Source organism: Artemia franciscana, chromosome 13, assembly GCF_032884065.1.
Source record: "Artemia franciscana chromosome 13, ASM3288406v1, whole genome shotgun sequence".
NCBI classification, from domain to species: Eukaryota; Metazoa; Arthropoda; class Branchiopoda; order Anostraca; family Artemiidae; genus Artemia; species Artemia franciscana.
The window spans coordinates 43,870,693-43,889,239 of record NC_088875.1 but is presented as its reverse complement, the minus strand read 5'-3'; the positions used below and the strand labels follow the sequence as shown (position 1 = coordinate 43,889,239).

The 18,547-nt window shown below is 33.9% G+C and overlaps 1 protein-coding gene across 4 annotated transcripts in view; it reads right to left on the bottom strand.

The window, feature by feature from the left end:
• Nucleotides 1–18,547, bottom strand: part of LOC136034973 (apolipophorins-like) — a 309,320-nt gene that overhangs the window by 171,579 nt on the left and 119,194 nt on the right. Inside the window, exons 29-33 of one of the 4 annotated variants that reach the window (XM_065716535.1) lie at nucleotides 17,519–17,689; nucleotides 14,084–14,316; nucleotides 10,381–10,510; nucleotides 9,370–9,535; nucleotides 973–1,136 (exon numbers count right to left, since the gene is read on the bottom strand). The exons of 1 other annotated variant lie outside the window; for it this stretch is intronic. In XM_065716535.1, the coding sequence (XP_065572607.1) occupies nucleotides 973–1,136; nucleotides 9,370–9,535; nucleotides 10,381–10,510; nucleotides 14,084–14,316; nucleotides 17,519–17,689 (864 nt within the window). Of the gene's footprint in view, nucleotides 1–972; nucleotides 1,137–7,020; nucleotides 7,187–9,369; nucleotides 9,536–10,380; nucleotides 10,511–14,083; nucleotides 14,317–17,518; nucleotides 17,690–18,547 lie in introns of all 4 variants that reach the window. 2 more of the 4 variants (XM_065716534.1, XM_065716532.1) reach the window with 2 other exon arrangements.

Genomic DNA, 18,547 nt, shown 5'->3' with positions numbered 1-18,547 from the left:
GAAAGTAAAACAGTTCAAAATAGGGATGATACCTTTTTATTGACAGTGAATAGATATAAAATTATTTAACTGGATATTTCGAACACATATACAGTGTTCATCATCAGCAGTAAAACCCTTTTTTTCTTCTTTTTTTTTCAATGCAACAGCCAAGCAGAGTTTTACTGCTGATGATGAACACTGTATATGTGTTCGAAATATCCAGTTAAATAATTTTATATCTATTCACTGTCAATAAAAAGGTATCATCCCTATTTTGAACTGTTTTACTTACAATAAAAAAAAAAAGAAGATTATATTGGCTGCCAAAGCATGCCATCACTGTGGCATTCAAGGTCCTTACATGTTTCGATAAGTACAATTTTATAATATTTTTGGAGTATAAATTTTGGAGTAGATTTAGAAAGGATTAACACTTTTTAAAGAAAATAAGTTTTAGGCAAGCTCTTAATGTATGCTGAGGGGTGGCAGCTACATTTTTTCTTCCGTGGTATACACATATCTTCATTCCTCAAGTATGTAATGATCTGTTAACTGAATATCAAACGAAGATAATACACAAAATGAAAGCGCGGGACCAAAGCCCAAAGATAAATAATTAATAGCTTTATATTTAATCACAAAGAAACACTAGGTATTATGATTTTTTTGGCATGTAAAATCAGGATAGCTTGTAATTATACATAATGAATATATCTAAAATTCAATTTTCCGATCAACGTGTACCAAATTTTTGAATTGTAACCCGGATGAGTATTTTTTTTTTTGAAAAATTAACTGGACTGACATGATTTTTACAACGGACGACTTTTTTGAAAAATTAACTGGACTATCGTGATTCGATGCCAGTCAACTGTCATAGCATATTTTGTAGCAACAGAAAAAAGTCAATATAGTACATGTAAGAGGACACAAAAAAGTGATTGCACGAGCCCAGAGACAAAGCAATATTGGAATTGACTTTGAAATTACCTTAAATCCAATAAGTTTGCTTGCTTCTTTGTTAAAATAGAATTCAACAGCATTCTCAAAATAATCTCCATTCTTAAATCTCACTTGAAGCCCAGAAGTTGCATCCTTTCTATTTTCCCTTCTCTTTACCGTCATGGCAAATTCGTAGTTCTCATCTCTCTTACCTAAAAAAAGAATCATAAAAAGATATTTTTCCTTTTATTTTACCCCCCCCCCCTCCTCTCCTCTCAGTGGTACCACCATCTTTAAAATACAGAACTAATAGCTTTATTTGTGAATCACTTGAAAAATAATATTTGAAACTATAACATGATCAATTAATTCTAAAGTTTAAGCAGTTATTAAGCTAGCAGATTTAGATTTGGGTATTCTAAAATCAATTACCATCAAAAAATGTCGAGTCGTAATTCAGGGTACCTTCCCATCACAAAGCATACCTTCCACAGTGGAACTAAATCACATTAAATTCAACAAAATATTTTCATTCGCTCCAAAATCCCTTTTTTTATCATAAATTCTCTTCCTCCCAAAATACTCACAAACACTCAAAATTCTCAATTACCCCGGATGAATATCTTTATATTCACATGGTTTTATAGAAAATTTTGCTTAAAAATTATACAAGATTTTTCTATTTTTGTTTTTTAACACTTAATTCAATTATTTTAACACAAACCTTTTTAACTGCTTACTTAACTTTATAGTTGTTTAATGTTGAGTCAACCTGCGACCCCCCACTTGTCTTTTTGGGTATAAAACCGGTTTTCTCAGATCTTACATTCAGACCAAAATTCTTGAGTATGTTCTAAATAATTAACGAGTACTTTTAATTCATTCAGCTTGAATGTAACACCATTTTAAGCTGTATTTCCATACAACATTGTTATTATCAGAAGAAATGAAGAGCATTTTTTTTTTTTTTTTTTTTTACAAAAACAATAAAAGACATTCAGATGTAAGTTTCATGGTCTTCGTTTCTTCTTTTTTTCTTTATGTATAAATTTTTTCAGCTTCCTCGGTTGTTTTGTGAATGATTTTTACTGTAGTTTCTCCTTTAAAAGTTTCTAAATGTAAAATCAAAATGCTTCATTTTTTTGGTTCACCGTCTTAATTTAAAACTTTAACTTTTTAATTTAATTTAAAACTTTCAGGGTTGACTTAAAAACCGTGACTTTTAACATACATTAAATAAAAAAACAAGTTTTTAAACTGAAGTAAGGAGCGACATTAAAACTCAAAACGAACAGGAATTATTCCGTATATGATTTGGGCTGTCACCTCCTCAATGTCCCGCTCTTTAGGCTAAAGTTTTTTTTTATCGTTTAAAAAAGTATAGTTATGAGAAAAAGCTAGCGTAAAGAGTGGGGCTTTGAGGAAGGCACAGCCCCTTTCATATTCTTAAGATTAATGCTATTTTTTCCACGTATATTGTTTTCTCTTCCACTTTTTAGAAGATAAGCTTATTAAACATATAAACAAGTTTGCCTTCGCCAGAAATAGAACGAAAATACTCAAATATTTTGCCTTACTGGGCACATTATGGAATACTAGTAGGCAAGTGAACAAACGCAATTAGCTCATTCAAATAATCAAATAATTTTCAAACAAAGTACCGTATTATCCGAGTTGTGTAATTAAAGTGGCCTAATGAAACTGACCATCCAGTATGTAATCTGGAAAGGCCAATTGTTCTCTCTTTAAAAAGCTATTTCAAAGAGAGTGGGGGGAGCTGCGTCTGCACATGCTTCACGAACTTAAACTAGTCCAAGTAGAAATTACAGATCAACATCTTGCTATCCTGTATTTTGAGGATAATTCTGAGGTATTGGAGCCTGTTAGCTACTGATGGGATCTTTTCGGAACAGAGAATTTGTAGCTGCTCTTTACTGGGAGCTCTTCAAAGAGAAGGGAAACAAAGCCTGTGACAAATCATGAGTAGTGAACCAACGACGTTATTCCGTCGACGCTGGACAGCAGATCACCTGTTTTGCCTTTTGGACCGGCAACTGCCCTGACGAGAATAAGCTGCGTATAAAAAGACTGAAATAAGCTGGGTATAAAGAGAAGTGTTGTGACATGGTTGGGAGTCTCTACTCTACCATAAGTTTCTTTGTCCGCCCCCATCACCGGAATGGAAATCCTGCTTAGATGGCCTCATAGTGTTATTAAATAAAAAAAAACATTTTTTTAACTGAAAGTAAGGAGCGACATTAAAACTTAAAACGAACAGAAATTACTTCGTATATGAAAGGGGCTGCTTCCTCATTAACGCCCCGCTCTTTACGCTAAAGTTTGACTCTTTCTCTCAATTATCTTTTTAAAACAGTAAAAAAATTTAGCGTAGAGCGAGGCGTTGATGAGGAAGCAACCCCTTTCATATACGAAGTAATTTCTGTTCGTTTTAAGTTTTAATGTCGCTCCTTACTTTCAGTTAAAAAAAAACTTGTTTTTTATTTAATTTCTGAACGTTTTTGAATCAATACATGTTTTGATTTTGGCTCTCCACAGAGGAATAATTAAAACGAATTGCATATTTTAATTTTTTTTTTGGCTAAATGGCGTTCTCATAATTTTGATCGAATGATTTTGAGAAAAAAAGAGCGGGGGAGGAAGCCCAGTTGCCTTCCGATTTTTTGGTTAATTAAAAAGGCAACTAGAACTTTCAATTTTTTACGTATATTTTTATTAGTAAAAGATTTACGTAACTTATAAATTAGCTTACGTAAAGAACTTTTATATTCTCATGTTTTTATTACATATATGAGGGGGTTTGCTCCCTCGTCAGTACCTCGCTCTTTACACTAAAGCTTAAATTTTGTCCCAATTCATTAAGATTGACCCCTGAATCACAAAAGCCGTAGAATAAATAGTTGAAATTACTAAAAATGCTTTAGCGTAAAGAGCGAGGTATTAGGAGGAGGTGAGCCGCTCGTATGGGTAATAATTTATGTTTGTTTCAAGTTTTAATACTGTTCCTTACTTCCAGCTGAAAAAACTTTTTCATATTTATTTTTTATTGTTTTTTTTTTTAATTATGCTAGTAAATCCTGCGCTCTCTTCATGGAAATTTTCTTCCCCCATGAAATATTATCGATTGAAAGTTCCCCCAGCATATCCCCCTCTTCTCAACCCCTCCCCCAACCAAAAAAATCCTCCTGAAAACGCCTGCACACTTCCCAATAACCATTACTATATGTAAGCACTGGTCAGAGTTTGTAACTTGTTGCCCCTCCCACGGGGACTCTGGGGGAGTAAGTCGTCCCCAAAGACATAGTTATAAGGTTTTTCGACTACACTGAATAAAATGGCTATCTCAGAATTTTGATTCGTTGACTTTGGGAAAATAATTAGCGTGGGAGGGGGCCTAGGTGCCCTCCATTTTTTTTGGTCACTTAAAAGGGCACTAAAACTTTTCATTTCCGTTAGAATGATCCCTCTCGCAACATTCTAGAACAACTGGGCCGATACGATCACCCCTGAAAAAAAAAAAAAAAAAAAAACACGCATCCGTGATCTGCCTTCTGGCAAAAAATAAAAAATACCACACTTTCGTAGATAGGAGCTTGAAACTTTTACAGTAGAGGTCTCTGAAACGCTGAATCTTATGGTGTGATTTTCGTTAAGATTCTATGACTTTTAGGGGGTTTTTCCCCCTATTTTCTAAAAGAACGCAAATTTTCTCGGGCTCGTAACTTTTGATGGGTAAGACTAAACTTGGTGAACTTATATATATTTAAAATCAGCATTAAAATGCGATTCTTTTGATGTAGCTATTGGTATAAAAATTCCATTTTTTAGAGTTTTATTTACTATTGAGCCGGGTCGCTCCTTACTACAGTTCGTTACCACGAACTGTTTGATATATTTATGTATTTATTTTATTTATAAAATGCTTGATATGATACTAACCAGTAAATACGAATCTTAGCCTAGCGGTGAAGTACTAATGCAGAGACCAACAATGATCGACACTTCGACACTTCGATCAGAAGTGTCAGAAGTGTCTTTTGCAATAACTCATTAATTATATTGGTGAATTTATCCTTGACTAATGATTTCTTTTCTTTGCCTTTTTGGTATTTCTGTCTATTTTCCTTTTTTGGGTATTTCAATCTTCAAGTTTTTCTTTATTCCTTCTTGAAATTACTTCATCTTCTGGTACTGAAATTGTATGTTTTAGTTGACTTTGTTTAATTAGAAGTAAATTAAAACACTTTATTCTAAAAATATGAAACAATTTGAGTTTCACTACAACTACTACTACTAATATTAGCACTATTACTACTGCTATCACTGCTACTACTACCACTAAAACTGCTGCTTCTGGAGCGAGGAACAATTGAAGAATAAGAAGGTAGATACACAGTGAATATAATTTTCTGAATGAAAAATTTAACAAGTAAAGGGTATATAAATGACGAATTTTGCAAGGGTATATATTGCAAGGGTTAATAAAAATATTAACTACTCGGTATCTACTACTGCTATCTATCGGTATCTACTACTTCTACTACTGCTACTACTACTGCTGCTACTACTAGTAGTACTGCTAGTACTACTTCAACTACTACTACTGCTACTATTACAACTAATACTACTATTGCTACTACTAGAACTACTGCTACTGCGACGGCAACTAAGTAGCACATTTTTGTAGATAGGAGCTTGAAACTTTTACAGTAGGGTTCTCTGATATGCTGAATCTTATGGTGTGATTTTCGTTAAGATTCTATGACTTTTAGGGGGTGCTTCCCCCTATTTTCTAAAAGAACGCAAATTTTCTCAGGCTCGTAACTTCTGATGGGTAAGACTAAACTTGATGAACTGATATATTTAAGATCAGCATTAAAATGCGATTCTTTTGATGTAGCTATTGGTATCAAAATTCCATTTTTTAGAGTTTTGGTTACTATTGAGCCGGGTCGCTCCTTACTACAGTTCGTTACCACGAACTGTTTGATATATTTATGTATTTATTTTATTTATAAAAATGCTTGATATGATACTAACCAGTAAATACGAATCTTAGCCTAGCGGTGAAGTACTACTGCAGAGACCAACAAATACTTACACCACCAGAGGATATTTCAGTAGCCTAAATTTCAGGGAAGAGGCAAAATGTACTTTTGAATATCTAGGGGGGGGGGGGGCAAATTTGTCGTCTCTTCAATTTATTGAATTAAAATACAAAAAAAAACTTTTTTCAATGAAAGTAAGGACACAAAAGATTTTTTTTATCTAGGAGAGCAAAACAGCTGGGGGGATAGAGCCCCCCTTCTCTTCAGTTGACGCCATTAAGACATTCCAAAACATTCGCATAGCCACACCACAAGAAGAAAGAGTTTATGGCTAGTAGGAAGAAGAAGAATAAATAATTATACGAACATTTCGCCTGTAGCTAGGAGAAAAAAGAATTTTAAACACAAGAACTTAAGAAAGAAAAGGAAAATCAAAAATCAAAGAAAAATAAAAATAAAACTATCAAACCAAAAGAAGACACGAAAGGGAACCATTTAGTTGCTGTGTGGCAGCGGATGCATATTAATCAGTCACTTCCTCAGATTTAAAACAGGCTTTTTCGTATTTTTCATTTTAAAAATCGTATAAAAAGGCCCTCTCCCCTAACCTTTAGAAAATACGTTATTTTTGTATAATTGATTGAACTAAGTCGAAAAAACCTTACCCCCCCTAAATCTTCACGAATTGGTGCCACTGTACTCCCATAGAATCCCTCATGACGATAACGTTATCTGTACCGTGTTAATGCTAGTTGTTCCATACAATAGTAGTAATTACGCTTCCAAGGTGGTGTTTCGTAGTTTGAGAATGCAATAAATGCCACATCCAAATTTTACCAGAGCCTACACTAGAAGTGGACACTACAATAAACGAAAAAAAAAACATCAAACAAGGGACTAATTTGCTCTTAGTGAAAATTAAGGTAATCAAGTCAAGATTTTATTAATTATTTATTGCTAAATACTTACAAATAGCTTGATTCTTTTTTTTCCTTGTAACCCTTACCGTAAATACGAAAAAAAAACTTACCACTCAAGTTCTTAAAGTAGATCACATGCTCTAGGCAATCACGCTTTTCACATGATGAACGCGAAAAACTTCTCTCTTTAATTGTATTTTTCAGGACGTACTCCACTTTACGAACTCCAGACGGAACTCGGGCCAAATCCCCACTCAATTCAGCGGACAGCAAAAACTGGAATAGAAGATTTATAATTTCAGAAATAGATTCAAATTCCTTCTTTGTAGTCCAACTCTTCTCGGTTATGCATAAAGCACTCAATAGCTCTTTCAGCTTCTAAAATAAGGTCCTTTGAAGTCGTCAGAACATCACAAGGAGGGAAAAGAAATCTCATGACCTTATTCTAATCAAGGAGGCACACTCGTGCCTCTATAAAGAGGCGACACACGACAATGTTAAGCGATCTTCGGTTCCAGTGGTTGCAGAGGGATGGGGAGGGATGCATTTCGTAGCCCGAGCTCCAACTAAGAAACCTGCAAAATTTCATCCCCCTCCAACTTTTCCTTCATGGGGAAAATCTAGCCGAAAGTTTCGACTCGTCAACCCCAGCCCCCCTTTAACGTTGTCCGATCGGGCTGAAATTCACAAGTTAAGGTCCCCTAGGGCCCATGAGCTTATCCGCGAAATTTCAGCTTGATCCGATAAGTCCTTCCCTGTTTTCCAGAAACCACGCATAGCCACTTAAAATTCATTTACTTTTTTTTCCTAGACGCCTACAGGTCACATCCGCCATCGGATCTGGGTGTACGAAGACTCATTCGATGTGGAATTCTCCGAGTAATTTTCCTGGAAAGTTTCGTAGGAAAATCTTAACCCCCCGAAAGTTTCGACCCTCCAACCCCCCCCCCCCCTTTTAACGTTGTCCGATCGGGCTGAAATTCACAAGTTAAGGTCCCCTACGGCCCAGGAGCTTATCCGCGAAATTTCAGCTCGATCCGATAACTCCTTCCCTGTTTTCCAGAAACCACGCATTAGCTACTTAATTAACGGATTTCTCTCCATAAGAGCCCATGTTAATTTGAAATTTTTAAAAGTTATTGAGAAGTTATATTTACACGCATGGAAGTGTTTAGCTCAGTCAGTAGAGCGTGGGACTTTTAATCCTCCGGTCAAGGGTTCAAGTCCCTTACGGGCGGTTTTTTTTCACAACATCAAAAAAATTTTGATAACACCTGGACAGCTTATCAATTGAGAGATAACAGAATATTAGCTTCTTATGAGCAAAAGAAACATTTCGGTCATTCTATCTATTTTTTTTTTATACAATGATTTAAAAGCGGGGGGGGGGCAGCCACCCAAGTTCCTCTCCTAATTCCTGTACGAGGAGTACAGGAATTATTAAATTACATCCACCATGGAGTGTAGAAAAACGTACAGAAATAATATGAAAAAAACTTCGTTTTCTTAAAGAGTTAAAGAGGCTGCGTCCCAAAGTCGAACCTTAAAACGTACAGGAATTAGAAGAGGCAGTTGGGGGGCTGCCGCCCCCCAAACCCCCAGCTTTTAAAGACTCTTTTGTACAGGTTTTTTGTTTTTTTTTGTAAACCCCCCGCTCTTGGCTTCGGAAAGGCCCTCTTTTAATTAACAAAAAATTGAAATGAATGAATCATGGAATAGCTTCGAAAAATGTTAAACACAAGAGGACAGGAGAACCATTGCGCCGAAACTAGGAATTAGTAACAATGAAGTCCCCCCACAAAAAAAAACTTGTACAAAAGAGTCTTTAAAAGCTGGGGGTTTGGGGGGCGGCAGCCCCCCAACTGCCTCTTCTAATTCCTGTACGTTTTAAGGTTCAACTTTGGGACGCAGCCTCTTTAACTCTTTAAGAAAACGAAGTTTTTTTCATATTATTCTTTAATACAACTACTACTACAATTAACAACTCACTCCAGTACCAAGACCACCGGAGACCATCACAGCTACGCTAGAAGTTCCCTATTATATTAAACTAATAAATCCATAAATGATAATTTTAAGAGAATATAATCGTCATCCACAAAATTGTCCAACGATCCGATCACTATCTCATCATAATACAGTAGAATTAAACATATATACTTATACTGTGCATCACAATTACTCATTAGTTAGTTTGGCGTTAATCCACGCGAAAGCAAACATCAACTGGTATTAGTCTTGGTCAATCCAGGTGATCGTGGATGTCTATCTCAGTTTAATTCAAAAGCCTAGCTAAGGTGCTCCGCTCTGGAGTAGAATCTGAAGTAAAACTTGATTTTCATCTGTGAAATTCCACCAGCGATCATCTTCATTATAATATAAGTTTTGCATGCGAAATCCAGAAAGTATGACTAACTTTCAAGAGAGGAAATTGGCCATAATATGATAATCAAACTTACCACTCAAGTTCTTAAAGTAGATCACATGCTCTAAGCAATCACGCTTTTCACATGATGAACGCGAAAAACTTCTCTCTTTAATTGTATTTTTCAGGACATACTCCACTTTACGAACTCTAGATGGAACTCGGGCCAAATCCCCACTCAATTCAGCGGACAGCAAAAAAAGGGAATAGAAGGCCCTCTCATAGGCCCATAAGAGGATAATTGGCCTCTCTTGCAATATTTCTGCGATTCTCAACAGTCATGAGACCTGGTGATCTGATTCTTTAAATAGAAAAGGTGTACACATCCTATGGTAGCTTCAAATGTGCTCGAAGAATGGCCTATTACTACATTCAAACAGTTCCGTTTTTGCGCAAATACACTGTATTTGCATTTCCTTTGATATATAATCTATTTTATTGCAAGTTCACGTGTTATAATGTTTAAACCACTCCACAGATATATTTAACAGCGACATTGGAAAACACGACCTTTAAAAAAATGAAATATTAACCACAGCTTTCTTCCCAGCCCTATATATAATACAAGTCTATTCCTTAATATCTGATTTGTGTAATTGGTTCTGATTTGACATGATTTGATTCGTATGGAATGGAAAAGTCTACAATAAAATCCAATTAAAATAAAATCCCGGCTAGTCACTGGGAAATCCTAACCTCAACTTCGCAACCAGCGAATCTTCAAGCAATTATAATTAAGTTTCTGGTTCAAATAGTTGAATTTCTGGTTCAAATAGTTTCCTATGTTCAAATAGCCGCTTAAAAATGCCAAAACACAAGTTTTTATGTTTTCCCCAAGATTCATGCAAGATCGCATCTTATGATGGTTCAACAGCTCCAAATAAACGAAGATTATAAATAATCAAATATTCTACTAAAGTCCCACGAATGCTTGAGGAGATAGAGAGAGAGAAAGAGAGAGAGAGAGAGAAAGAGAGAGAGAGAGAGAGAGAGAGAGAGAGAGAGAGAGAGAGAGAGAGAGAGAGAGAGAGAGAGAGAGAAATACCTCTTCTTTCTTCCTGTCTTCATACACAAAGTTGGCAGCACCTGCTAAGTTAAGCAGCTTTTTCAAGTCAATATCCAATTTGCCTTTATATTTTAAGTTGTTTCTGGACTCTTTTCTGTCGTATGTCATCCTGCAAAATTTACAGTATAAAACAAATTCTAAGTTGTTTTTTTTTTAATTTAGGCTGGATAAAAAGAAGACTTTAAAACAAAGTATTAAATGGCAACACGATGTTAAAAGAAATTATCTAGCAGAGCAATAATTTATCTTTTATTTTAATATTAGGTGTTATACAACAATCCAATTATCCGGCTAATTTTAGTTTCAAAAGCAATTATTCTCAATCAACTTAGTGTGTAAAATAAATGGCTATCTACGTAGTACAAAAATAAATATTGCAATTATAAAAAGCTATGGCATATTCTTATCAAAAGAGTGTCTACTAGGAGGGTCCTAGGAGTCAGGACGAAGGTTAGTACCAAATAACTTGTATTTACTCCAACCCTATCTGTGAAAAAAACAATTAAATTTGGAGACCCAAATGAAATAATTAAAAACCTAAGGCTGAGACCAATCGCAGGGAAGTCTCCTGGAATTACTTTGAAGCATGAATAAGCATACGTGATTTCTTGTTTCTTTATTACTTGTGCTGACTTCGTACTTATTTTACAGCCTGAATACTGACGGCAAATTTTTATTCCGTGGAATTCTGTGGCCTAAGGATTAATATTTAAAATATATTTAAAGATATTCAATATTTAAAAAAACAAAAATTAACATTTAAAATAAGTAATATTTAGTATTAATTTTTAACAATATTTTAAGATTTATTTTTTATGATTATTAATTAAATTTCAAAGATTAATATTTAAAATACCTTGGAATATGTCTTAATGTTTATGTTATGATTCATCCGATTAATAAATTTAATAGGAGAAATTTTCTATAGGTGACAGATGTAAATAGAACCATCAACCGCACCATTCTACCCCTTATTTTTCTCGGATCCTTCTATACAACCTATGCAATGTAATGCAACACCCATAATCATGTGTCATGAACCTTATTTCTATTTCACTTCGCTCGCTACAGCTGCTTCTCAGTAGGTAAATAACAGTAAACTGAAAATATATGGCAAAGCTCACCAAAATTATGATTTTGGTGTGGTCACTTATGGACTGATTTTTGGGTTTGATCAAATTAAGGGGATCAACTTTCGGAATAATGGTTGACCATGAGTAGGATGCAAAGATATATATATATATATATATATATATATATATATATATATATATATATATATATATATATATATATATATATATATATATATATATATATATATCTTTGCATCCTACTCATGGTCAACCATTATTAAACCCTACATGGTCAACCAATAATAAACCCTAATTCTAAAAAACAGAATTTCGATAAAAGTTGATCTATTAAACGAATTATTTTTTATGCTTGTTCACAAAACATAAAATTCTAAGTTTAATTTAATCCATCAAAAGCTACGAGCCTGAGAAAATTTGTCTGATTTTCAAATAAAAGGGGAAACACCCCCAACAAAGTCACGCAATCTTAATTGAAAAATATCCCATAAGATTCAGCGTCTCAGAGAACCATACTGTTGAGGTATCAGCAAGCTAAGTAATTTCTTTTCTAAAGAAACCAAGCTAAATGCCCCTATAATTACAACACTCGCTCTTGTGACCTTCTTTGATAAACAACTTGACCAAACTGACAGTAGTGGTTGACTCTCCTCTGTTATTTGGGACGTGTATTGCCTGCCCAAGCTGGTCTGAAATTGGCATATGATGCTCTCTGGATGGGGGAAAAGGATGGTGAATACCTTGAAACTACCAAGGAGTACTCTGCGACAAAAGGAAAAAAAGAGAGTTAAGCAAGTCCTATATCAAAACAACAACAAGCCCAAACACTTCTTTTATGGCCAAAGGGCCTTTATAGTATGCTTAATTTAAGTATATTTATGTATGTTTATGTTTAAAAAGTGCGTTTAATTTTGTTACAGGTTAGAGTATTGATAAAAAAAACTTGTTTCATTTATTATAACTTGTTCCATTAATTATTATCCATTTATTATATAAAGAGCCGCAATAAACCAAATGCAAACATAAGTAAAGTAATAATTCAAACTTGAAGAAAAACAAAAGACGGCATAAACCAGAAAAACAAGCAATTCATCGAATTACACCTTATCTTCCTATTCTTCCAAACTATTTTCAACTGTGAGGAAGCACCCTTGGCCTTGCCAATTTTGATTTTACATCTTCACTGCACATACATCTTTACTAATTGTTCTACCCAGGTGAATAAAGCTTATCCCTTTCATCAGTCTTCTCGCTATCCAGCATCACATCTTTACAATTAATTATTTTTCGTTTAAGTGACTTGGTCTTCCTAACATCAATTTTCAGACCTATTCTTGCATTTTCAAGGGAAATAGAAACTTTCTGGAAGGGTTTGAGAGCAAATCACCTTCCTGAGAACAATTCAGTGAATAATATTGTTAACCGGTTATATTGTCAAATTGCTTAGCAAATACTGTTAATTTAATATTACAAAAATTTAAAGAGATTATGCATGTAAATAAAACACAGCAGCAACCAGAAAAACAAGCAATTCTTCTTCACCTTTATTGCTACTAATTGCTAAAAAATACGGCTAAAAAAATGTTGCTAAAAAATACGGCACCAGAAAAACAAGCAATTCTATTGTACCTTTATTGCTACTAATTGCTAAAAAATACGGCTAAAAAATATTGCTTAAAAAATACGACACAAACCAGAAAAACAAGCAATTCTTCTTCACCTTTATTGCTACTAAAGCCACTTGAGAAGAAACATAAGTAAGTCTGAGAGCGTGTGGAAAACAGAAGGCAAAATACGACGGTGGATTAAAGTGCAAAATAAAATAGCGAAATTTTAGAATCAGCTCCTTCTTCATCTTAGATAACGCTTCAGTTTTATTATATACAATATTTATATGTAGTCAAGCGGTTTGTGGCCTATAATAGCCTATAATGATACTTTATTACACTATCAATTTGCTAAAAGTAGCTAACTACAAATATTCCCATTTTAGCCAGTGTTTTGACAAGAGATTAAACTTAGAATGTGAAACAAAATATTTCAGTATATCTCGTTATAAAACAACGAACACAAACAATAAGAAAGTAATAAAAAATCAAAATTTCAGTGAATGTACAAAAAAAATTAACTTGAATACTTGGAGTTTAATAATATACTATTTTGGTGTTTAAAAAAAAGTAAAGCAAATTCAAATAGTCGAGTGATTCAAAATAATAATTAAAATTGGTTGTCCATATAAATTGGCATCTTACTTATGTTAATTGTCTATTCTGGTTAGCAAAATGTAAAAAAAGAATAGATAAAAAAAAAGATTACTCAAAACTGCTAGTTGGTGGGCTTGGATCTCCCACACCTGCGCAAATATATTAGATTGTATATACACATTGTTTGAAACAAAAAATTTCTTATACACAAAGCCGATACAAAGTAAATAAATTTGATAAGAAAGCAATTTGTATTTTGAATATAGGTTTCAATTTTGCTGACATAAAATAAAGTTGATTTCTTTTTAAATAAATCTGAGATTTTTTCAATCCGAAAACAAAACTTCCCGCAACATTCAAAGGCTCCTTTGTATTTGTTCTTACCTTAACAGAGCAAACACATCAGCTGCCTTCTTAACTGAGAATTCTACTGTATTTTGTTTTCTTTTTTCTACTCTGTTGTAGAATACCATTTCATACTTGTTTACGTTTAAAGCAGGACTATCAACCATTCCTTTAAAATCGAAAATGTCCAAAGATGTGAATTTACCAGCTGCAGATGTTGAAATGTACGAGCCATTGAAATCTACTCGACTCTCAAACTTGTATTCAGCACCCTAGTCATAAAAGTGGTTAAAACATGAACATAATCATTTAAAATAAAATTGATAAATTAAATTGACGTGAAATTACTTAAATACCATTAAAAATCCACTAAGCTTAAATTCAATTTCCAAAACAGATTTATTTTCAATTCAAATTTATTTAGAATTAAATAAAATCAATCAAAATTTTTCAACTGCCGATTCAGAAATGTACATGCCATTAAAGGGGATTATCAAACTTGTAATCTACAGAAAACTAAAAAAATAAAATCAATTAAAAATTTGTTAATTAACGCAATATAGACTTAATTAATTAAATTGATTAGTGAAATTACATCAAATTCAGTGATTAAAGCCGAGCTAAACCCAAATTACATTTTTTTTAATCGGTTACAATAAAAAAAAGTAATTAAAATTTACCAGCTTCATTTTTTTATTGTATTTACCATTAAGCCGACTCCAAAACTAGTAATCAGATGCAGTTTCAAAATTGAAGGATATAATCAATCAAAGCAAATTTAAAAATTAAACCAACATGAAAATTGTTAAAAAAGATTACTAACTAAAGTAAACTAAGTGCAGAAATTAAACATAAAATAATTCCATAATTAGCTTTTTTTAAAAACTAAAACTGAATAAATCAATTAAAGTTTATCCACAGCAGATGTTGAAAGATTGCAGTATAGCCTTTTAACTTAGAAAAGAAAGAAAAAAAAAAAACGATCTTTCTTCTCATAAAAAAAAACAACAACAAAAAACAGTTCCAGGTTTTTGCAGATGGCAGCTTCAAAAATCAATTGTAGGGTTCTCTAACATACCAAATCTACGGGTATGATTTTCATTTAGATGACTTAATCTTTTGGGGTTGTTTTCCCCTTTCTCCGATTAATCAGGCAAATTTTATGAGGCTCGTAGCTTCCAATAAATAACATTAAACTGACTGAATTTCATATATTCGATATCAGTATAGAGGAATACCTTTTTTTTAGAGTTTTGGTCACTATTGGGCTGAGTCTCTCCTTCGTTACCACGAAGTGGTCGATAGTCACTACCCTAATCAGGGCTGAGTCTCTCCTTCGTTATCACGAACTGTTTGATAATCATGACCCTAATCACAACTGTATTCAGAAAATTAAAACATTTTGTTCAATAAAGACTTGGGTTTATTATCACTTTTATGTGATGTTTGTAAGGACTAAAAAACGAAGAACATAACAGATGAATTTATTCCTTAGAAAATAGTTTTCAATTTCTCTTCCCACTACAGTATGTCCTATTAATAATTATATTTTAGAACTGGTTTTTTCTTTAAGTGAGAACTATGGGAAGTCTGTTTGACTAAAAATTATTATCAGCTTAGAAAATTATAAGAATATGTTATCTCAAATTTTGAGTAGAACTACTAATTGCAAGTTTTATTTTTATAGAGCATTTCTAATCAGAAAGTTCTCTTAGAAGTTTACTAAATTAAATTCTGACATCTCAAATTTGGATATTCGCATAAATCTTCAGTATCTATATGGTGAAGTGTGCAGTGTACCTACCTATCTTCTGATTCAACACCCATCCAACTCCTTTCTTGGAATCTATCAACTTTATAACAACCCAGACGGTAGTTACCTTCCAAAGTTTCCACTTTAAATTAGCTCTAGACGCTAGTATATGGTGACCTTTACTTTTAACATCAATGGATGCACTCCTATACAATCTCTTGTCTTGTATCGATTCTGTTTGCCCTCTATTTGCAATAACGCAAGCAACCAGATTGGTCCTCTTACCATAATGATGGTCAGTTTTATTGACACTTTTAGATAAAATACTGTACTGATTGTAATTAGATTACTTTACATACAAGATGAATGCAGTCTGTTACCATTACTACTTTCCTTCCTTGGACCAATCTTCCCTAAATTAGAGTGTCATCTATTTTTATTTGTACCACGCCGTACATTTAAGTCTTCTAATAAAAACTCCCCTTTTCTACCTTGGATTCTGTCATTTTGTACCAGTATAACATCCTTTTTACCTGAATAAACAAATTTTAAACCACCTAATTTCACGTTTCCTAGCCCTGAAAGACGAGCTACTGAAAATCCTAACAAGTCTAGGCCAAACATTCGCATTCGTCAGTCAAAATATCAATACGATAGTTGTCTTTCGACGATATAACTTTCCACGTCGCAATTTTCCATTTATTATGGCCTCAAGAAAAGCAACAAGTCCCACCACCCCAGGTCAGAGACAGATAAATTATTCTCAAATCTACGCAGAACGGTTAAGCGGGCTTAGAATCAGACACCAAGACGTCACGGATCCTACAGTTAGACGGAAGCTTTGTACAACCGTGAGACCATCTTTATCACTACATGATTCTCCACACTTAGCGATGCTATTCTATCAATAAGAGTCGACGTCCTGGACAAGTAATCTCAGTCCTATTATATATTCATGCCTATAAATACTATATAATAGATAGGCAACCCACGATCAATAGCATAGCTAGGAAGAGGTTATTTTTGTTGTTCTTAAATTTCTTACAATATAGCATCACTAAAAAACCGCGCAAATGTACCAAAACCTTCCCCTGTAAATATATTAATATACTTAACTAGTATAGTAAAATGCCCAGGTGGCGCTTCCGCCGTCAGCCTGTAGATGCATGAATTAACACATATACAAACTGAGAACAACCGTGCAAGAGTAGTGGGGGGGGGGTAGAGAAGGGGAGGATTCCCTAAAATTGACCGAAGGACCTTTTGTAACATAGATCTATTATAATTTTATAATTGTGTTTATTGTGTTATAATTTTATTTATCACGACTTATTGTAATTTGTTCTTAGTTATGTTTCATATTTTTTTTTAAATTACTTTTAAAATAAGTAGGTCTTTCTAGAATTTTGCCACTTGGGATAGCTTTTAGTCCCCCTTCCCTTTTTACCCTCTTATTCTTTCTCTTCTTTGAATTATGAATTTTGTTATTGTGGGTTGGTTTATTTCTTCTGCTAAAGGAGATGAATCGAATTTTACATCTCTGTCTACCTTGTACAAGTTGACGTGTGTAATTTCCAATATGTTAATCCAATAAAACAGTGGTTACAGTTACGTTAATCATATACAGTTCTTTTAAGTTTTGGTTGGTATCTACTGTCCACAAAAGGGTTGGCTACTTTAATCTGGAGTGCTTCAAAATCTTGGTTATTTGCAAGTTTTACCTGTACCAACGTTGTATAGAATCGGTAGGGTTCCAAGTTACTAGCAGTGAGTGAAACGTCAATAACTTTGGCCTTGTCTTGCAGATCAAACTTTCCTGTGAGTTTCAGATTCTTCGCTGTTGACAAGCCAGCTCTTACATCGACATCATACGTTTTCTTGCTGTTTGACGCCTGAAAAAAATTTTCCTTTTGATTAAAAGATTCCTAAGAAATCATTGTTTCTTCAAGCAGCTTCGAACCATGTCTTTCTCCTTATTAATTGAAAAAAACGCCTTTGAAAAAAGAAAGTTTTCAAAAATAAAAATAAATTCCTACAATTGTTCAGACTCAAAACAACATAAATTACTATCACCGAAAATACAAACCCAAAACAAATAAAAATTAGAATAAATAATCAGATCAAATATAAGGTACCAAGTACTGCCGCAGATGAACAGATCAATCCTATAACGAACAGAAGTTAAAATGAATACTATTGCTAACAACTCACCACAGCAAAAAGCGGCCTGAGGCCAGCAGAGCTACACACTCCTTCTCCACCCCAATCTGTTCAAAGCCTCCCACTTTACACCCTCACAGGAAGTGCCCATTTCCCTTTATCTTTCTTTATGATATCCTCTCATCCCAATCGCGGACGACCTGCTTTCCGTTTAGCCCTAGACGGTTGGCCAAAAAGGACAATCTTCGGCAATATGTCATCCTTCATCCGCAGAATGTGCCCCAGCCAATTATTTATTAAGAAGAATGACTAGATCCAATTTAAGCCAAACAGAAATTACCGCAAGCAGGAGTAGAGCTTCTGACCCCCATGCCAAAAAGAAACCGTCTGAAAGATATTATGTCATTTGTGCTCCAATGATGTGTTTTGTTTATGTTATTAGTCACAACATCAACAAAACACAATGAAAAAATTACATCATAAGGCTCATCAAGGTTTGTCAATATTAATGATGGTACCCTTCCTCCCTCTCCTTGAGTGTCATCCTCCCTAGCATCTAATCGAATGATATTTATTTTGAAAAAATGTGG